General features: G+C 48.0%; 1 protein-coding gene across 3 annotated transcripts in view; it reads left to right on the plus strand.

Moving 5' to 3' along the window:
* Nucleotides 1-20,739, plus strand: part of HUS1 (HUS1 checkpoint clamp component) — an 818,999-nt gene that overhangs the window by 553,820 nt on the left and 244,440 nt on the right. For all 3 annotated transcript variants that reach the window (XM_069613330.1, XM_069613331.1, XM_069613332.1), the window contains one exon: nucleotides 5,574-5,705. In XM_069613330.1, the coding sequence (XP_069469431.1) occupies nucleotides 5,574-5,705 (132 nt within the window). The remainder of the gene's footprint in view (nucleotides 1-5,573; nucleotides 5,706-20,739) is intronic.

The raw sequence follows: 20,739 nt of genomic DNA on the forward strand, positions 1-20,739 counted from the left end.
TGCTCTAGTGCGGTGCCTGAGGGCTTGGGAACGTGCAGAAACTCACCTGATTCTCGGCCTCTGTCACAGGCTGTAGGACTTCTACTACGAATAATTTCTCGACCAGACACACGTCTCACATCAAGTTGCCTTCGGTCCCATGAAACAGGCATGGAGTTCGGCTAACCACAACTCCCTGGAGCACGCCAGCCTCCTGGCACATTCTGCCGCACGCTTCTTGCTGCGAATGCTCTGCATTCAGGATCACATGGGGGAAAACGTTTGAACTTTCACGCTGCTAAACCTCTGCAATCCAGACCTTGCGGTTGCACGACCAACTCAGGACTGGTAACTGGAATAATCTGATGGAAAATCCTGGCTTCCTTCCGTTCTTCCCACTTTTGTGGATTCTGCCAGCAATGTGCTTTCTTCTGCCTCTTTCTACTGCCCTAACTGCTTCTTCTGCTGCTACCACTGCTACTACTCCTCCAACCATGGCCACAACTAATGGCCTGCAACTGAGGGAGCTTTTTAAGCCTCTCAGCCCAGAGCAGGACGTATTGGCGTGGCCAGTTCAGCGCAGGCCGATTTGGCGCAGATATTTCGCCGCAGGAGCCAGTTTGGCACGCCCAGTTTAGTGTGGCCAGTTCGTCTCGGGGACATTACGATGCCAGTATGTTTTGGCACGAAGACTGTCATGATTTTTTGTTTTTAATGAGTGTCGCGCCAAAACATCAAAACATGAAATATAGTGGGCATTTAGATTGCATTTAGATGTGCATGAGAGTGCATCAGCTTGTGCAAGGGTGTGGGTTTATTTGCGATCTAATCACTGTAAATGTGATTGCAAATTAAAATGGACACTTAACGTTCTACTTGTAACGTGAGGAATAATGTGATTAGTACCAGACGCTTAAACATCCGTACGCATCCTTTTGGCTAAACCATCACAGGCCCCGCTGCTTTGCTGAGTAGTCATGAGAAAGGGAGAAAGGGAGAGGTGGGATGTGGTAGCACCCGGGAAGGTTTGGCTCCCGCTCTTAAGCTTGTTTTTTTGAGTTGGATGCGTATTTAGCAGCCTGTTGTAAAAACCCAATGGGGCAGGATTCCTTCGAAGTTGGCGCTGCATACATAGTTTATATGTTAAGAATTAATTAACTTGGGTTTGTACGGTCACAACTAAAAAAATGAGGAGATCTTGTAGATTCACTCGTGCCAATGGTTTTTAATATTACCAAAAGGTGCCAACACATGTTTCGACCACTTGGGGGGGTCTTTATCAAGGCTAGGGTTGACATTCATTAACAGTAGTTTTTACACTTGAACAGATATTAGGTCAAACAAGAATGTCGCATAACATTGAACCACATATGTGCCCGTGGGGATAGAATGGTAGTGTTTGCATAGAGTGTTAGTGACAAGGGTGACATAGTGGTGTTTATGGTCAATCAGCATAAATACATTGTCAATTTAATTTGTATGCAGTTTACAACATGTAGTTTATTACAGTTATTGCAAGTGTTTGCCACAAGACACTAGGAGGAGTGGAGCACCAAGGGGAAAGAAGGGAGAAAAGAGAGAATGTCAGTTGTTTCAAGGTTTGGTAATAATTTCCTAAGTGAGTTGTATTTGATAGGATGGTGATAGCTTACCAAGTGCGTTTATATTTCATGTACGATGATGAAAGGTGGCTGTGTTGCTTGGCATGGTATTGGGCGCATGAGAAAACACCTGTACAGGGGTAAACTATGCAGGTGTGGAGCGAGATCGTTTATGTGGGACTGTTCACTGTGCATTCTGATACTTGTAGGCCCTGTCGTATAAAGAGCTTAACACCAATGACTGGCAGTACATTACACCGGTTAAAGGAAACCCCCTGAGGAAGGGCTCGAAAAAGCTTTGCAATTGAGAGGTGTGGGTGGAAGCTACTCTGGGTGCCAAAACATACTGCATATCAAGAGGTGTGTATTAATCTGCTGCAATACTCTGGAAGTCGTAACTTTGTAATGGCGGATCATTCTTTGTAAATGCAGCACGTTAACAGGCACAGTACCTGTCAACGTGCTGCATTTGCAAAGAATGATGCTTTTGAATTTGGCGTGAGGGAGTTTAGAAGTGGCTGCAATGTCAGCCATGTCCAAACGTCCCTTGCACCAAATCGTTTGCTCCAGAAAGGCTCCTGTGCCAAAATGTGTGCCAAATCGGCCGCTGCGGCAAAGTGGCTGCGCCGAACCAGCCCGCAGTGAAATGGTGGCGCTAAAAGTGGGTGTACCGTCTGTCCCCTTCAGGTGTGAGCTTTTAAGCCTAATTGCCTGACTCTCGGGCCTGTGTTGCTCTTCAGCTTTCTTCTTTGTCCCAGTGCTCTTGGAACTATGGGACTTGAGGTCCCCAGTAACACAAGGTGTTCTAACTGTTAATTTATTACTTTTAACTTTAGAACTATTTTCTTTATACCTTTTTTTAAACATGCTTCATCTGGTTTTATCACAGAAGACAAAGTCAGTTCTTTTATGGCACCATTTATAGGTTTTCTTTCTCTGTACCTTTGGGAGCCAGGGGGATTTTATCCATATAAGGTATGATGGCTCCTCCTTAAGTAAACTGGTTAAAGATGTTGCACCCACTTTGCCCATATTTCTAAACTTAACATGAGGTTCATATACCTTACAATGGCAATAGGCGATTATATGTTTTGCTATAGAAGAAAGATTACTCCTTTTCAAAGGAGAATACCGTGCCTCATCCCACAGGATCCCTTCACCACCCTCGACCCTATCTCCTCCCAGGTGATCCCCCCTCTGCAGTACACCACCCCCAAGGATAGAATCAGGAAGCGTATGCCTTTCCCTGGCCACCTGGGAGGAGACTTTAGGCAGCGGTACAGTGAGGGATCCATCGGATCCATCACACACCCCTCTGTGTCCTTCAACTACGCTCTTTCTTTTTCCTTCTCTCGGGTTATGTTCAGTGGATCCTGACTCTCGATTTCTATGCCATGCTAAGAAAGGCGCAGTTGGCTTGAGTGTTATGTTAACATTTTTTGGTGCGTAATGTCAATATCTAGTAAACCATCAACCAGCACCCATGATCTTACCAGCACTTATATGTAATCGAACATTGTGTTCGGGATGGGTGCCCTAATGCAACTAACTAAATCTTCTCTGGTTAATGATACTCACCCTCTGGTATGTTGAATCTAGCACGTGGCTTTGTTTAGGGCTTCTTGATCTTCAAAGGAGTTTGGGGATTAATGGGGTGCATGAGCCATGATTAATGAGGGGCAGCTCCTAATAGATCTTTTATAGGGGACACTACTTATTCCTGCCTTGGACGTATTGTCCCTATCAAATCTCCCAATCGAAGGTGAGTTGGGACCCCAAAGTGGGGGGTTTTGTGGCCGTAGTGGGCAAATTTTGCCTTTGCTCAGCCCTGGGCGATGACTTATTTCATGAATATTGACGCAGACAGGAGCCATTCTGTTTGAATTAGATAAAATCACAGAGGGTGCACTATTTGTATTGCCAAATTTTGGTTATTGGGTTTACCCTCCTATTGATGTTCCTGTTCTGTACATTAACAAAGTCTGCCTTCGGCTTACTCAATAAAGAAACCTTATCCTTTAGCAGTCTGATCCCATTAGCCTTTTCCCCTAACCTGCTCTCTAGTTTGCTGATTGTTTCCTTAATTTCCGAAAGCAGCTCTTCCACCCCTGGGCTTGCCAAGGTGTTGATTATAAAATCTGACGCACAAGTCTGCGTGCATGTGTTGATCATCTTGCCGATATGGGTCAATGGTTTGTTTCTTACATTCTTTCTTGACCCTTTTTTACCCTCAATGGGTGGGTTCCACCTCCTTTTTACCCTGCTTTTGTGGCCTACTGCTGTTTCAGAGGCACCCACTTTGCCACCCTCATTGGCACCTCCCGTAATAAGCTCCTCGCTATTGCCCATAACAGAGTTAGGCCCACCCATGGCAGGGTTAGATGCGCCAATCTTTGGCAACACCCTTTCCTCCCCCCTTCTGTTCTCCCCCACCCTAGTTACAATCAGCGCTTCTGGGGCAACATCAGCTAGTTCTTTGGTTTTGGTAACCGTAGTTATATTTGCATTACGGGAGTGAATCTCAATTATATTGGTAGAACCCCCCCTCAAAATTAACTTAAAGTGTCATGAAAGCAGCAGTCGCAAATAGAAATTATCCGGTGTCAAGTGACTGCAGTTTTCGTAGTTCAAGATGCAAGTTTGCAACTGCTAAATGAACTTTTAAGGTTTAGAACCAAAGAGCTGTGCTGTTTGTTTTAACAATAATGTTGCAGAATTAGAATGAGAAAAATGTGGTGTTCTCGACACCCAGCGATGTAGATGAGCAATAAAATAGTGTTACTCTTTCACAGCGATATCCATGGAATTCGCCGCAATGAAGTACTTGGGTGCTTGCCTTCCCGCTCACCAGCTTACCCACTTATCTGCCGGTCGGGTTATCAGGATTGTCCTCCCGAACTCCACCTCAATAGCCCTCGAGCTTGTAGCAGATGGGGTAAAGCAGGGTTGGATGGCATCTGCCTGATGCAGTTCAGTGACAGCACGGGTTCCGGTGCTTAGTTATATCTTAGCTATGACAGCCTATCAGACCAGAAGGGTGTGGTTTTAATATTGTGGGTCATATTTAAAGTCAACAATGAGAGAGGGCAATAACACAAGAAGAAAATAGAAACCACTATAGCCAAAGCGAAAAGAGAAACACACCAAGACAATTTATAAAGAACCAGAATTGCCGAAGTCAAAAGAAGGCAATTGAGAATTTCAATGTTTGTAAAGACTATTGCCCTTAAGTAAAGGATGTCATACGAGGAAATGGCTTAAACCCACATTGCCAAAGCCAAAGAAGTGTGAAAGTGAAGCAGAATCGTTAATATTTGGTTAGTGCGGAAGGGGAGAAACATGAGTGGCAGCAGGGCTATTCTTCTGATAGAAGGAATGGAACATAACCTGCACAGAGTGTGGCAATCACACATGTGCCACAACAGCCTTGCATCAAGAAAACCGTTTAAGACCTAGTGAAATTACTATTCGGACAAATACCAAATAGTTGGCCCAAGTATTCGGCCAAAGCAGAATAAGGAGCAGATTTGTTAATTTTCATAACGTGCCTCCAACAGCATATTATGCAGTGTATTAAAGTTTAATATACTGTTGGAGGAACGTTATAGAAATTAGCAACTTTTTCCTAAGGATACATCAATGTTTTCTGATTGTTTTAATAATTAAACTGATCAGAAAATGTTCATGTATCCATAGGCAAACGCTGCACCATTTCCATTGTGTACCACCAGCAGTATATTATATTCAGCCAACTACTCCCCTAATGTCCCCCATCCCTCATCTCTGTGGTGAAAGAGTTGTGCATATTTCTAATGAGACACAGTTCACTAAAAACAGGTTTGAGACACTTGTTTGTCAGGTACAAATGCAGGGATAATATTGTTGTGCTGAAATGGACAGTCTTTAGAAAATGTGTTAATCTTGCACTTGTATGATATTGAGAATTACAAGGTTAAACTATTGATAGTGATTTCATTTTCTGTGTCCTTTTAGTTTCTGATGATGCCTCTCAAGTCTCCACGCAGGATAGAGATGCGGAGGCTATGGCGGAAGCACGTGTCGACATCAGGAAGCTCTTACAGTTCCTTGCTGGGCAGCAAGTAAATCCCACCAAGGCAATATGTAGTAAGTGATCCTTGTTTCCAATTCTATTTATACAGATGCAATTTGTTTTGTATAGACTGGCATTCAGAAACAAAAGGGTAGAGCAGTACATTGCAGGAACGCTTACAGAGAACAAAGTACATTAATTGAAACACAATAATTTTCTACTGCAAAGATTAGGTAGTGTTTCAAATCTAATCCCTTTCCCGCACTGTACAGTGTGGTATCCACAAGTCTGTTTTGTTGCTTGTGCTATTTAACCCCTTTACTGCTGTGTCACATTCTTGGAAATACCTTGTGTAAGGGTGCAAAAGTAAGGCTCGGACACAATGGTGACATGTTTTTGGTTATAACATTTTATTAATTAAGAAAGGGTTGAAAAAATGCCTCTCTCTCCCGAGAGCTACGAGGGGTTTCCCTACCGCAAAGAAAACAAGTGATATTGTCAGGAAGTCTGAAACTAAAACGTCTTTAACTGTTTTGTCTCAAAACTTACCTCTGTCCCTAACATTAATAATCTGAAGCAACTGTGCAATGATTATTTGTTCTCAAAGTAAAAAGTGTTCTTTGTGTCTGCAACCAACAGAAAAGTTTCCAGTCTCTCTGGTAATAATGTGATGCAAAACAATGTTCCAAAATGCAAGATTCCAATGCTAGGGTAGTGCTCCTTTCTCAGAGACTTCATCTTATCTTATTCTTATTCCTCTAGGGCTCCTGAGCCCCTTTTTTCTCTTAGATAAAATGTCATTGGGCAATTCACAAGGTAATGCGTCTTATGTTTGTGCTTCTTTATCCTACCAACTTGGAACAGTTTGCTATTAAGCATAGGAACCCAATGCTAGGGTCGTGTTCTTTTCCCCATGTCTTCTTTTTATCTTATTTTTGTTCCTTTAGGGCTTCTGAGCGCCTTTACTCTCTTAGATAAAATGCCACTGGATGATTCACAAGGAACTATCCACAGTTCTTTTTTCCTACTAACTCGGCACACTACTGGATGATTCACAAGGAACTATCCACAGTTCTTTGTTCCTACTAACTCGGCACACTACGCTATCAAGCGTAGGATTTATTTTGTCAGTTCTGAGGCTCTTGTTTTCAACCTCTCATGTGGGTGCCAGTCCCAGACTCACAATATTTTACATAGCTTGGTTCACACCCCTGCAATGCCAGTGTTCTCTCATGTACTGTCTCTCTTTCTCTAACAGGGTCCCAGACCCTCGTAATCGTCATCACTTTTAACTTTAGTTTCTCCATTGGATGCAGGTCCCAGACTTGCAGTGTAGCATAGTGTGTGCTTGGTTTACTACCCTGCCAAGCGTACAACTCTTTCTTGTATGCTTAGGGTCCCAGGCCCTCTTATTCTTGACCTCTTATTTGGGTGCAGGTCCCAGACTCGTACTGGTGCGTTGTATCCGCTTGGTTCACTCCCCTGCCAAGCATACAACTCTTCCTGCTTTGTTTTGTGTGCGTTCAAGATCCTAGACCCTCTTATTCTCGGCCTCTTATTTGGGTGCGGGTCCCAGACTCGCACTGATGCGTTTTATCCGCTTGGTTCACTCTCCTGCCAAGTGTACAACTCTTCCTGGTTTGCTTCTTTTGCCATCACTTTTCCAGACCCTCTTCTTCTGGCTCCTATGTTCACCCTGTTGCTTCCCCAGACATCCAGCACCTCCTGGGTAACCCACGTACCTGTTTCCTTCCTTCTCGCAGGTATCTGCAGTTGCCATGCAGCTGCATCCCTTTCTGAAGCTCTGGTAGCGTTTGGGTCTCCAGCTGGGTCTGCAGCGTCTCTGCTGTCTTCCAATGCTTCCCGGCTGTGTGTTATCTCTCGCGCGCACTTTTCGCTGGGGCCTGGGGAGCTCAGAGGATTCGCTCTGCGGCAACCCGAGTAGTCCTGTCATGGTGGACCACGTTTATGTTCTCCCTTTCCTCTGCCTACGGTTTCCCTTCTGGCTCGTGTCGGCTGCTCCCTTGCACGGCTCCTGCTGTTCCTCCTCAGAGGACCACTCTCTCCTTCCTCTTCGTTTCCCAGCTGAGCTGCTTTCAAACTCCCGCGTGGGGTTGCTGTACTGCTTTGGTCCAATCACTTGCATTGAGGAGCTAGACTGCGCATTCTGCTTCTCTATAGTGATCTTTGGACTCCTGGTTATCTTCTTCTTCACAGTACCAGTTTCAAAACGATATTACAAAACTTTGTACTTTCTCATATTTCAATCTTGTCATGTATGTTGAATTGACTGACTTGGCATCAAAACACATTGGCTCTATCTAGAAAGGAGGAAGGAGAATTTAGGGTTGGAGAAGGGGTTAAGTGTATTGAAGCTGGGTCATGCCGCGTTCTCTGATGATGGTCGTCCCCAATCCCAGAGAGGGGTTCCTTCACCATGTGATCCTCCCTCGGTGCACCACCCCAGGGAGATTATTGTACTGTGGATGCACCGCCCTGGCCCCATAAAAAAGGTCTCCCCCCCCCTACGGAAGAAGGGACGACATCCTCAGATTTGTCATACTTTCCAGTGCTAAGAATGTGACATACACAATCTGTCTTTATTTACTGTAAATTACACCTCAGAAATTTGGGAAAATGCATGTCAGTTCAAGGGATTAATGTCTACTTGATGCCCCTGGTCTCCCTTATTGAACCCTTTAACATTTCATTTGAACTCTGCACTGACAACTTTCAGCCCATGATCAGACTGGAGGTGGGGATCCCTAAAACAATAATTTAACAATCTCTCTGCTATCCACAAATGGATGTGCGAATATAATGAATGAAGACCTTTGAATGCTCCGCTCTCACTCTGTTGCCCACCAAGATGAGTGGATACATTGATCAACCTGTATCACATATGGCACAATAATCAGTGCCAGTCTCAGAGGCAGTTCAGGGACTTTTATATGCACCCTAGGACTGTCCCTCTCTCTCTCTCCTTTTATGTCACACCTTCCCCAAACCCAGGTGTCCCTAACCCAGATCAGTAGATAATGAAGATTGACCTCTACTGTCTATTTCTATTTACGGCTAGTGGTGAGGATCTAAAGGTAGAATTTATCTCTCTAAGCTCCCTCGGGGACTTCAAACTTGTCCTACACAAGCCAGGGATTAGGGAAATGTGCCTCACAAATACACAATTGGATTCAGGCCCCTGTGTAGCACGCTCACTTTGATTTCTCCTATGCCCTGTCCCCTTTCCTCCATCCTGTAAGTGCATTCCTCGCGAGGGGCGGGAACGGAACCTCTTTTCCACCAGAAAGACATTCGCCCCTTTAAATTTACTGGCGCTTGGGGGCGCGGCCTCATGAGCGAGGGCTCCCATAACCCCGCCCAATGGCACCACACCCCAGTACCCTTATCTGCGTCGACTGGAATGGACCGCTCCGCCAGCGCTCCTGGGTGAGGGCTAGCCTAATAATTCCACACGCTTTCCCCAGTATCTTATCTCATCTTTCTTTTTCAATTTCAGACTTGGGAACACGTCCACCGGTGCGCTAGCTCTGCCCCGGCGCATGTCGGCCCCAACGGGCTTTAGCAAGTGTCCGTCATGCAACGGTTCGTTCCCTACAGCAGATCCCCACGCACTCTGTCTCCGATGCCTTGGTGAGGACCAAGTTTGGGACGGATGCTCCGCATACGACTCCCTCATGACCAGGTCGCTTAAGCACCGGCTCGAGCGTTGGAGGGAAGTCTTCAACAGGACTCCTCCTCAGAACATCAAAGACTACGCCTGGAGGAAGACACAGAAGGTAGGTATGTTATTCTCCAGGGCACCCTGCAGAGGCATCTCCTTCCCAGGGAAGCCCGCTGGTGGGAGGAGTCAGTCTGGCCCTCACACCAGCTCAGGGAACACCGAGGCTCACGCAGCTACCGGCCTCACGGCCTAGAGGTTCAAGGGCCCTACCACTTCTGCCGCCGAGGGGCCTGTGAACTCTACTACCACCGGGACCCGTCCCGAGGGGCATCACCCTGATACTCAGTCCTTACCCGAGGTGGGCGCCTTCACACAGGGCTAGCACTACCGGCCGGGAGGCCAAGGACTCACAGCCCTCTCAACCAGGTGTACACCTGAGGCGCAGGGTGGGGCAGAGCCGGAGCAGTTGAGAATGCAGGCCGAGCCTGGTAACACGCCGCCTACAGGTCCACGTCCTCAAGATGCAGACAAAATGGTGGCGGCTTGAGACAAAATGGCTGCCACTCCCAAGCAGCAAAGGAGGGAAGCCTTGCAGGCAGGCACGGAGGCCCGTCAGCCCAGCAAGCAACAACGGAGATGTTTTTCTCCTTGGACAGACTGGGTACCACTGACCCCCGTCACCTGGTCCATGTCTTATCCCAACATGTCAGGTCCTGGTGCAATGTCCCCATGTACGGGCAGGGACTGGGGAGACAGCTAGCATATTCGCTCCCATGCAAGATTGCACACAGCCAGCCTGTGAAGGCAGGTTTTTTGACAAATTCATGTCACTCATGCAGTCCCCTAAAATGGGCTCGATTCTCAGGGGCATTATTAAGGACATGTCGCCTCCAACCGCTCCGGCGCAACCCACGACAACACAGCCCGTGCCTCCTCCTCTGGTTAGCCTCTGCAGCAGCCCAGTACTGAGGCTCCAGCAACTCCTGTGCAGGCCCAGACCCCCACCACAGAGGAACCCCCAAAGGTGACTGGCGCCACCCTTCAGGGGACAGAGCACCAGCAGCACACCGACAAGGAGGAGCAGGATACGCCCTCAGAAAAAGCCTTCCATGACAGGATTGGTGGCAAGTCAGAATACCTGGGTATCCCCCAGCCACAGCAGGAGTTCTGGTGGAAGTCCTGAGCATCTGAGTATCAGGGCAGAGGCGAGGTCGGGCATCCCCCTACAAAAGGATGTGGACGCTTTGGTCAAAAAGGGCTGACTCAAGCCCCACTCCACGCAACCAATCAACAAAAAGCTGGATGCGAGGTTCAGGCAAACAGAGGGGGACAGCACACTACTCTCTACGCACCAACAGCATCTGTCATCAGTAATTGCGGCCGCATACATGCATGCCAGGCTGCACCTCAGACAGGCTAACGCAAATGCTATTTTCGCTTCGGCTAATCAACGCACGAGGAGGGAGATCGCAGCATTCATGCCTGACATCCCTAAGGACAAACAAGCATCTTTGAAAGCGGGCCTAGCTGAGGCCAAACTCATGGTCCAGGACATCATGGAGGCGTCTGTGGGCCACATCGACACGGCTAACAGGGCAGTCTGTCTGGCAACAGACATGAGGCGTACGGCCTGGCTGAAAGCTACCAGGTTCAACCCGGATGTGCAGGATAGAATCTTGGACCTTCCGTTTGAGGGGGGTAATCTTCCACTCCTCCTCTGATGAGGAGCTCGATAAGAAGACGACCAGCTCTCTGACTGCAAGTCTCTGCCCTTCTTACCAAACCAGCACCTAAACTGTTCTCACAGACACAGTCCCGCTCAGACAAGGGGTGTTCATTTGGCGGCTTCCGCAGGTTCCAGGACCGCAAAGACAGACAGCCGGACAGGTCTCCCATTCAGCACCGGAGAAAACGCCACAAGCTATCTCATAAGGGGTTTTTCCAATCCCCCTCCTTTTCATCAGCTTCTGACCAGAACAAACAATGACGATGTGTTTCTGGTCCACAGCACCCCAGTTGGGGGAAGGCTGGCCATGCAGAGGCAGGCTTGGCGGGCGAAGTTTGTGGATGCTTGGGTCATCTCTGTGGTGTCCTGGTGCTTCCAGCTACCTATTCCTTCTCCCCCTCCCTCTCCCACAGATCGGCACACCATCTCTGCTAGCAGAGATTTGCTCCCTTGTAGAGAGCGAAGCGGTAGAGCAGGTTCCCCTCTCCCAGCAGGGGCAGGGCTTTTACTCCTGCATCTTCGCTATCCAGAAGAAGAACCAGGCTGGCCTGCAAGTGGTGTTGGATCTGTCTTCCTGAATCTTTACCTACCCTTGCAGAAGTTCAAGATGTTGACACCAGAGCTCATTGCTAAGACACTGTGTGGGGGAGACTGGATGTGCTCCCTTGACTTGAAGAACGCGTATCTCCACGTTCCCATCGTCTCGGGAGGATAACTCAGGGGCAATGTGCTTGCCTTGGAAGCAAGATGACACAGAGCAACACAGGTTTGATCCCCAGGTCCATGCTTAGAAACCTCTGGGTATTAGGCGTGTTATCAATGACCTATCATATCCCAGTGTGCAGCTTCACAGGGCCTTCCTCAGGTTCTGCGTTATGGGCCTGCTTTTTCTGTACAAGGTTCTGCCCTTTGGGCAAAACTCAGCTGCAAGAGTCTTCGGGAGGCTCATGAATGTGGTGACGGCTATCATCAGGTCAGAGGGGCTGCACCTCTACCCCTACCTAGATGGCTGGCTAGTGAAGGGTACTTCTCCGGAGCAGGTTCGGGACTCAGCGGACAAGCTCATCTGTACCCTATTAGACCTGGGTTTCTCGATCAACTACCAAAAGTCTTAGCTAAATCCTATGCAGATGCTAGTGTTTCTGGGTCTGGTGTTGGACACACAGCAGCAGTGAGTTTTCCCCATGGGGGACAAGGTGACAGCGATTTGATCGGCAGTCTCCCACTTCCGCAGCAGGTCAACCACCACACCCTGGTGGTATCAACACCTTCTGGGCGTACAAACAGCATGTCGCCTTGCGGTCCCGTACACCAGGCTCTGCATGTGGCGGCTCCAGTCCCATTTTGCGGTGGGCAGACCCTTCCGCCAAACCCCCCCCCCCCAACAGTACACCATTACCATGGATTCCTCAGACCAGGAGTGGGGAGCCACCCTGGGAGCGCACTCTGCACGGCCTCTGGACCCCAACCGACTGGCAGAATCATATCAACTGGCTGGAACCTATGGCTATACAGTTGGCACTCAGATCTTTTCAACCGACCATCAAGGGCAGGTCGGTGTGCATCCAGACGGACAACACAACCTGCATGTTCTACATCAACAAACAGGGGGGCACCAGATCCCCATAACTGTGCGCGTTGACCCTGGAAATCTGGGAACTGGCCATCAGCCAGGGAGTGTGGCTCTCGGCGGTCCACCTTCCGGGAGAGTCCAACCTGGAAGCAGACAGGCTTGGACGCCTTGCCACCGACAATTACAAGTGGCAACTGAACGGGAGAGTCCTCCAGTAAGTGTTCAGCAGTTGGGGGCACCCAACAACAGACCTGTTTGCGACAGCGCAAAATCGGACGTGTGAACAATTCTCGTCCTGGGGAGGAAGGGGATGCAACTCTCAAGGGGACGCACTCCAGATACCCTGGGGCGGGATGTGGGCATATGCATTCCCACCCACACCGCTCATGCACAAGGTAGTGAGCAAGATCAGGAACTCAAAGAACCTACCTCAGGATTATCCTTGTGGCGCCTCGCTGGCTGGCACGGCCCTGGTTCTCAGACCTGCGCGCAGATGTCACTTAAACTGGAAATTCTACTCCCCCCTCACCCCCTGGGAAGAGCCCTCTACTAGCACAGCAGGGAGGCACAGTACTAAACCCCTCTCCAGAGAGGCTAGCCCTAGCAGCCTGGTTCCTCAGCAGCTAACGCTCCAGCACCTTCAGCTGTCCAGTGACAATCTGGAGATCATTCAAAATGCCTGGAGTCAGGCTACACGCAAGCAGTACAAAAGTAAATGGACAAGATTCTGCTTTTGGGCTAAGGAACACAGGGTGAACACGTTGACATGCTCCCTCGAACAAGTCTCATCATTTTCGGCCTATCTCGCCAGGTCTGGTGTCCAGGTGGATACCTGCAGAATGTAACTGGCCGCCATCAGTACGTATAGGAACTCTGACTCTTATCCTGTCTTCGGCCAATTCCATAGTAAAGAGACACCTGACTGGGTTGACCAGACTGTCCCCCCCCTGGTCAAACGCCTGCATCCCGTTTGGGACCTGAATGTAGTCTGAAGCGCTATAGCTCACAAACCATTTGAACCCATGGCCACGGAAGTTGGTCACTCTAAAGACAGCCTTTCTGGTTGGGCTTACATCTGCTTGCAGAGTGAGCGAGATCCAGGCGTTAGTCGCCTCGGAGCTGTACACTAGATTTCACAAAGACAAGATTGTGCTCGGCACGCACCCTAAGTTTCTCCTGAAGGTGGTATATTCCTTCCATATCAACAATGAGATTGTGCTCCCCACATTCTTACCGGACCCCAAGGAGGAATCAGAAAAGACTCTCCACTGCCTGGATGTCAGGAGGGTGTTAAAATTCTATCTGGACAGAACGAAGAGAATCTGCAAGACGGACGCTCTGTTTGTAACATTTGGAGGCTCTAGGCTTGGGCAGCAGGCCTCCAAGACATCCATAGCGCAAGGCATACAAGGTGCAGCGCAAGGACTAGCTGCAGGGCATGCATGCTGTAAGAGCCAAGGCGACAGCAGTCGCATTCCAGTGCCACGTTCCCTGGCAGGTGATCAGCAGGGCGACAACATGAGCCACTCCTTCAGCTTTTTACAAGCACTACTGCTTGAATACCAGTTCCAAGGCTGATGCAGAGTTCAGCCAAGTGGTGCTTCGTAATCTATTTGCGTAGAGGATCAGGCTCTCCTCCCCAGGGAGTTGTCTGTTGTAATCACCCATACAGGATGGAGGAAATAGAACAGGATGTAGGAGTAATTAAGTGTTACTCACCAGAGTGACTAACCGCCCCACCATCCATCCCCCTATAATAAAACCAGCGAGGTTGTTAAAGTGTAATACAGCTGACGCGTCAAAAGGGGACTGAGGTGTGCCACCGGTGGGTGGGGCTAAGGGAGGCCGCACTCCCGTGCACCAGTAAATTTAAAGGGGAAATGTATTTTTCTGGTGGGATGTACATACAGGATGGAGGAAAGGAGACTATGGACTATGTGAGAAACCTGAAGGTATCTCACTTACTAGTCCCCAGGGATCTGTCATCCAGTGGGCCAGGACACTGCCATCGCTATTGGATCCAGTTCCTGGGGCAGAACCAGTGAGGGAGGATCACCTGGATGGGGGGTTCTCGAGGAGTGAAAGTGGGACACCGATGGGTGAGATGCAGTATCCCCCCTTCTTATAACACCTTTCCCCATCCTACCCCGTATGATACTCTAACACTCTACTCTGCCCCCCCCCCTTTTCCAACACGAACACTTTCACATGACGAAAGACGACGGACAAACACCAGAGCCGTCTACCTGACATGTCCCACCACGTGGGTCGGGCAAAGTCAGGCAATTGACCAGAATCACACACACCTGACAGCCCTTTCCCTTCCCTACAGGGATAAAAGGTGGAGCACGAGAGCACAATACTATCAAGGCAGACCGCACAAAGAGAGAGGCAACTCAGCACGGCAGCTCAAGAGGAGGAGAAAGACTGTGCAAATGGAGAGGGTAACAAGGCCCGTGAAACCTCAGCAGAAGGAATCGTAAGACCGCGAACAATAGTCAGCGTGTGTTGCAACAGATGTCAACGGTACACAGGATCCTCATCCGCTGACAACCAAGCCGAGGAGAGACGCTTGGTCCCATGGTACCGGCCTTGACTCCAGAGACAAGAAAAGCCAAGTGGTTTCTCACAGCTGGCAAGTCGAGGGGAGAGTCAATAAGAAACCGAACTGTGTTGAACGAAAGTAGCAGGCGGCTAATTAAAGAAAGTACAAAGAACTGTTGATACGCACGGGGAAAGCCAGCTATAGAAGAGTCAAGCACCCGGTGGGTGCTCACTCAGGAAACTCTGGGCGATTACCCTGTTGTTGAAACTACCGTTACCAGAAGGCCTTGGGACAAAGGTGAGAAGGGGGTCAAAGTGGTCATACAGGGGTCTAGTAAAATCCTCTGTACTGTCGAAAGCCTTTGACCAACAGATGATTGTGAAGCTAAGGGAAGCGAATCCCGCATCATAAAGTTGGCAAGAGTGAACCCGATGGAGGGATGCCGATAAAGAAGGGGCAAAGCCAAAAGTCCTGATTAACAGTGTATTGAAAAGAGTGAACTCGGCAGAGGGGTGTCCACAGTGAACTGTTTATAAAGACATTAAGATTTGTGAATTAAATGGATGTCACAGATGAGATTGTGTTGAAAGCCATAGTGAACCCGGCGGAGGGAGGCTGACTATGAAGAAGGGTCTGAGCCCGGAAGATGGGGACCCAGTGGTGAAGAGCTATCACCTTAACACAAGCAGAGAAGAACTTTTTGATTTTTTTTTAACCTTTTGTTTAATATTTTGAAGCCCACCAGACCCGCGGAAGCTAGAAGCTTGAATCCCGAAGGGCCGGATATTGCTAAGAACTCAACCGACGTGCAAGTAGAAAGGAACTTTTGTTTATTATTTTGTTGAAGACATCAGGTCCTGCGAGGCAAGAGGCTTTTTGTAGAAAAGAGACTTAACCACCAAAGGCCCTGATAAGCTGAGAGCGGAACTGTTAGCTTGTACTGGGGAAACTCAAGTGTGTGCTCTGCTCTGGAGTCCCACCTTGTCCAGTGCTCAAAATGTGGGTAAGGGAGATCCGACTACCGCATCCTGACAAAACACTTCTTCTTTACCTGTGAACCTCATCCCACACTTTCTGCTTGTATTTAGCGTAAGTATAGGCCCTTTTTATTTGACAAGACGCCACTAGGACTGCCTTATTATTTGATGGTCGTACCTTGCTCCCATCTTAGATTTAGGCTTAGATTAAGAGTTTTTCTAACCCACATACACAGTTTAATAAACACCTTTGAACTGTGATCACTTGTGCCTGTCTTTACTGTAGCCACCATGAGTTCCTTACAACTAGGAGTAAGTTAGTCACTCCATAGAGTAACACTTAATTTTTTTTCCTACTCTTTCCTCTTCTCCACTTTGCCTTATACCTCCCGCCAATCTCCTATGACTTCGATCTTCTCAGTCACTCTCGTCTCGCTTCCACTGTTTGATATTACCCCCTCCTTCCACTACTCTTACGCCCTTCTCCATGTTTCTACTCCCCTCTTGCTCACTATTCCTCAACGTTACTCCTCCCTCCTCCACACTACTACTCTCCTCCACACTACTCCTCCCTCCTCCACACTAGTCTTCCATCATCCACATCTCTACTCCCCTCCTCTGCACTACTACTCCGCTCTTTCCCTAGTATTCCCTCCTTAATACTACCCCTCCCTCCTCCACACTATTCTCTCCTCCTCTATCCTCCTCCCTCTACTCCCACACCCTTCTTTCACTCTGTATCATTCGCTTCACAGTCACTCCTTGAACTAATCTTTGTAACCTCCCTCACCACACAAATGCACTCACACAGCAGTAATACCTCACCTGCTCCAGAAATCGCCTCCACACACAGCCGTTCCTTTCTACCCTCAGTCTGGTCTCTGGGCCATCTTTCACCTCCACCTCTGACCTCACTCTGATAAGATTGAGAGTGTGAGAGTGAGTGTGATGAAAAGTCATAAGTAGAGAGCTAAGCCCCACCCGCTTTCTCCTGTTGTGCACTGGAGATGGCAGCCCGGGAAGGCAAATGTCTGTGTTCAAGTTCCAGGGCCCTGTTCTGGGAGCCCCTGCGGTAAGCTCCATGGAGTACAGGGCTTTAGTGCCCCCCCCCCCCGCCCTGCCAACTGTCCCTTGTGGTCTAGGGAGTTTGTCAGTCCCAATGTGTACTTTCTGGCGTTCTCTGGCAGTAACACATGGTCCATTTGCCTACCGTGTATGAATGTGGCTCGTTGCGCTCTCTCTTCCTGCTGTGGTCTACCATTGCGTGTGGTGTTGAATCTTCTGAGTGCTTGGTTTCTCTCTCACTCTTCTCTTCTTCATGTTTTTTTTAACTGTTTGTTAGTTCTTAGTTCTGCAAGGTGCTGGATTAGGGTCCCTTTCTGATGCCTCCGCTGGTCCGGGTGTCTCTAAAGGAGAAAGAGAAATGTGAGGTACCAGAAGTAAGACTCAGAGACAAGGGTGGCATGTTTCTGAGTAAAGCCTTTTATTGATCAAGAAAGGTTGGGAAACATGCCTCTATCCCTAAATCTAGGAGGGGTTTCCCTGCCTAAAAGAAAAAATAGTGAAGCTGTCGGGATGTCCGAAAGTAAAAGTCTGCCCCAGTCACGTCCCCAAAACCTACTTCTGTCCCTTACTCTATAAACTAACAAAATGGTATTCAGGTGATCTCACGCCAACATAAATAGTGTTCCTCAAAATCAAATCAAAATGTTCTCGTACAGTCTGGCCTCAAAAAGGACTCGAAATAATGTTCTAATATTGGGGTTGGTTGCTACTTTCCCCTAGACTTCAATGGTAATACATGTCTTTTAGTCTCTTCTCACAAAATGCAAAAAGTGACCAATACAACTCTCAAGGTCATAGTTCTCTTCCTGTTCCAGGGTTCTCAACCCATCAGTATTCACACTCTTATATATTTACGGGTTCCAGACTCGCAATATGCTGAAATACTTCATAGGCTATCTTTCTTCTTTCTCCTGTTGAATTGCTTGGTTTACTCTCCTGCCAAGCAATGGCCCCTTCACAGGATGTCTTTCTTTCTCTCACGGGTAGAGACTCCTGCCATTTGTGTGGGTGTGGCACCCTGACTCGCAACAGTGTCTCCGGTTCATTCGGCTCACTTCTCTCCCAAATGTACCACCTTTTCCTTATATCATTCTAAGGGTCCCAGACCCTCTTATCTTGCACTTCGTTTTGGTTTTCTAGCTCCTCTGTAACCTCCAGCACCACGTGAGCCGCACGCATATCTGCCATCTGGTCCGCGTCTTCCAACTGGCGTTGCTTCCGTGCGAGGCTCCAGCGCTATTCAGCTGCCTTCTTCTTTCGGCGGCGGCCCCGCCAATACCTTCTTCTTGTTCTGGTTCTTGTCTGCCCCAGCATTGTTTTTCTCGGTTGCGGCTCTGCAGGCAACCCATTGCCTCTCTGGCTGCAGTTTTCGTGCTGTGCAGCACCCAAGACCTTGCAACTCTTGGAGGGGTTTGCAGACAATGTGGCAAGCGGCCCCTGTCTCCTGGGCTACCGTCTTGCTTCTGTCCTGCTCTGTGCACAGCCTTGTTTTGTTTTTCTGACACATGTAATGACTCCAGAGCTACTCCCCCCAGCAATTAGAATATAATTGGCTCTTTACAGGCCCTTTATTCACACATAATGAACATACATATAACTATTGGAATGAATGCAATTTGTTATACATACAATTGGTTATATATAAACACGCAAGCAAGGATAGTTACAAAGGGTCTACATCAACGTTAGTGTAGTTGCAGGAGAAAACTTCATCCCGGCCACAACAGCACTACCCAGTCCCGAGGCAGGTCAGGGAGATCACATGTACTAGCAGGGCTGGAGTAGAGCGTCCTCCCCCTCAGCGAGACTTCATCACCCAGGTTCCAATTCTCTGTCTACCATCAGGATACCTCTCTTATGGGGTAAAAAATCCCAGCCCCTTTTAGGTTGCAGAATTGTCCCCGGCTGAAGGACAGTCAGCAAGCACGGGAGGCAAAGAGCTGAAAAATCCAGACAGTAGTAGAAAAACCCAGTTTGTCTCCCACGCGCTTGTTCCCAGCACCACTTATCGATGCACCTGCACATCTCCGACTCCCTTCTCAGCCCGTCCTTGAGCGAACCATACAACAACTATCCTTCATAGCGAGCTCCCCTGTTTCATAATATAATATTACAACCATTGCAGAATTCTTGTCTGCCTTTTCATTAAGCTCACACAAACATAAACTTTCATTGCGGTTTGGAAGTAAATGTCCTAAATGGCCAAACACTGGCGCTATGTTTTAGATAATTTACGCACACACATCACAGGCGTCCCGCAGGTTGCCTGACTGGAGTCACAGAGGAAATGTTTAAACGGCACTGAGATTCATCCCCAAAAACAAACCTGTGTAAATACTTCTAAACTCGAGAATCTAATTGCCTTCGTGTTGTTAGCTCTTCTGATGGGCAAGAACGCCTTCAAACAGTCCGCTAACAAATAAGGAACTGTATCATACCAAAACCATACATTTAGCATTTTATTCATAACCCTACATCAATTCATAAAAACACAAAATCTAGAAAACATTACACATAATTTCGGACAAAGTGACAAGTGCAAGTGTATATCTTGAAGTGCAAAGCTACGTAGAGGTTAAAAAACCAACAATCACTGACTCAAAAGAGTCTCATACAGTGCAATACTCTTAAACTGCTTTGGCTATTAGACAGAGAACTCCTAGGATTATCGGTTGCTCTCGTAAATCTTGCTCTTAGCTAAATGGGCAAATCCTTTTCACATACAGACAAAAGGTTCTAACAATGTGAATTTCTTGTTGATAGACACTGTTCTATATTACAGTGTTCTGTACACCCAACATGTTTCGTTCTTTTATCATTAATGCAGACACTATAAGAACTTCTTCAGGGAAACCCAACGTGTAAGTCCAAACATACGCACTATCTTCAAGATCAATAGTTTAAAAATGACATGTAGGTGATCTTCCCAAACACGTGAGAGTGCTTATGTCTTAAACATTCAATGGTCTGGTAGGAGTATCTTCACAGTAGACTCCAGTCTTTAATCTCGCCTTTAAGAGCAACGGGTAGGGTCTTTAAATCAATATTCCTGTGTATCGTGTAGAACAAGTTGGCGGCATCTTGCCTCTGTTTACTCGTCCATTCAGCCCCTGTCGGTCTCAATGCGATACATGTTAATTGACGGCTGTCTAACTGCTCCTCTGCCGAACGTCAGTGACGTGCTGGAAATCACCTGACTCCCGGCTGACCGGCTTGCATCTACTGTAATACTTTGTTGATACACCTGGAAATGGGGGGCAGGACCGCCTCCTGAAACCGCAAGTGTGAATATAGCCATGCATGCAACATGTTTTGGGAGCTCAGACATACTGTAATGAAGGCAGTCAATTTTGTTGTGGTCTGCCCCATAATTTTTGCCTGCTTTGTTGGACTGATGGAATACGCAGGAGGTGGCAGTTCATCTTTTCTGAGCCCAAACTGGATGTTTTTGCTGCCACCTGGTCAATTCACCAGGGGTCCAGGATGTGGTAGGTGACCGGGGTGCATGGAAGGAGAGAGCCTTATGTGACGGGTCAGAAG

The sequence above is a fragment of the Ambystoma mexicanum genome, chromosome 5p (assembly GCF_040938575.1).
Source record: "Ambystoma mexicanum isolate Mex_15411 chromosome 5p, UKY_AmexF1_1, whole genome shotgun sequence".
NCBI classification, from domain to species: Eukaryota; Metazoa; Chordata; class Amphibia; order Caudata; family Ambystomatidae; genus Ambystoma; species Ambystoma mexicanum.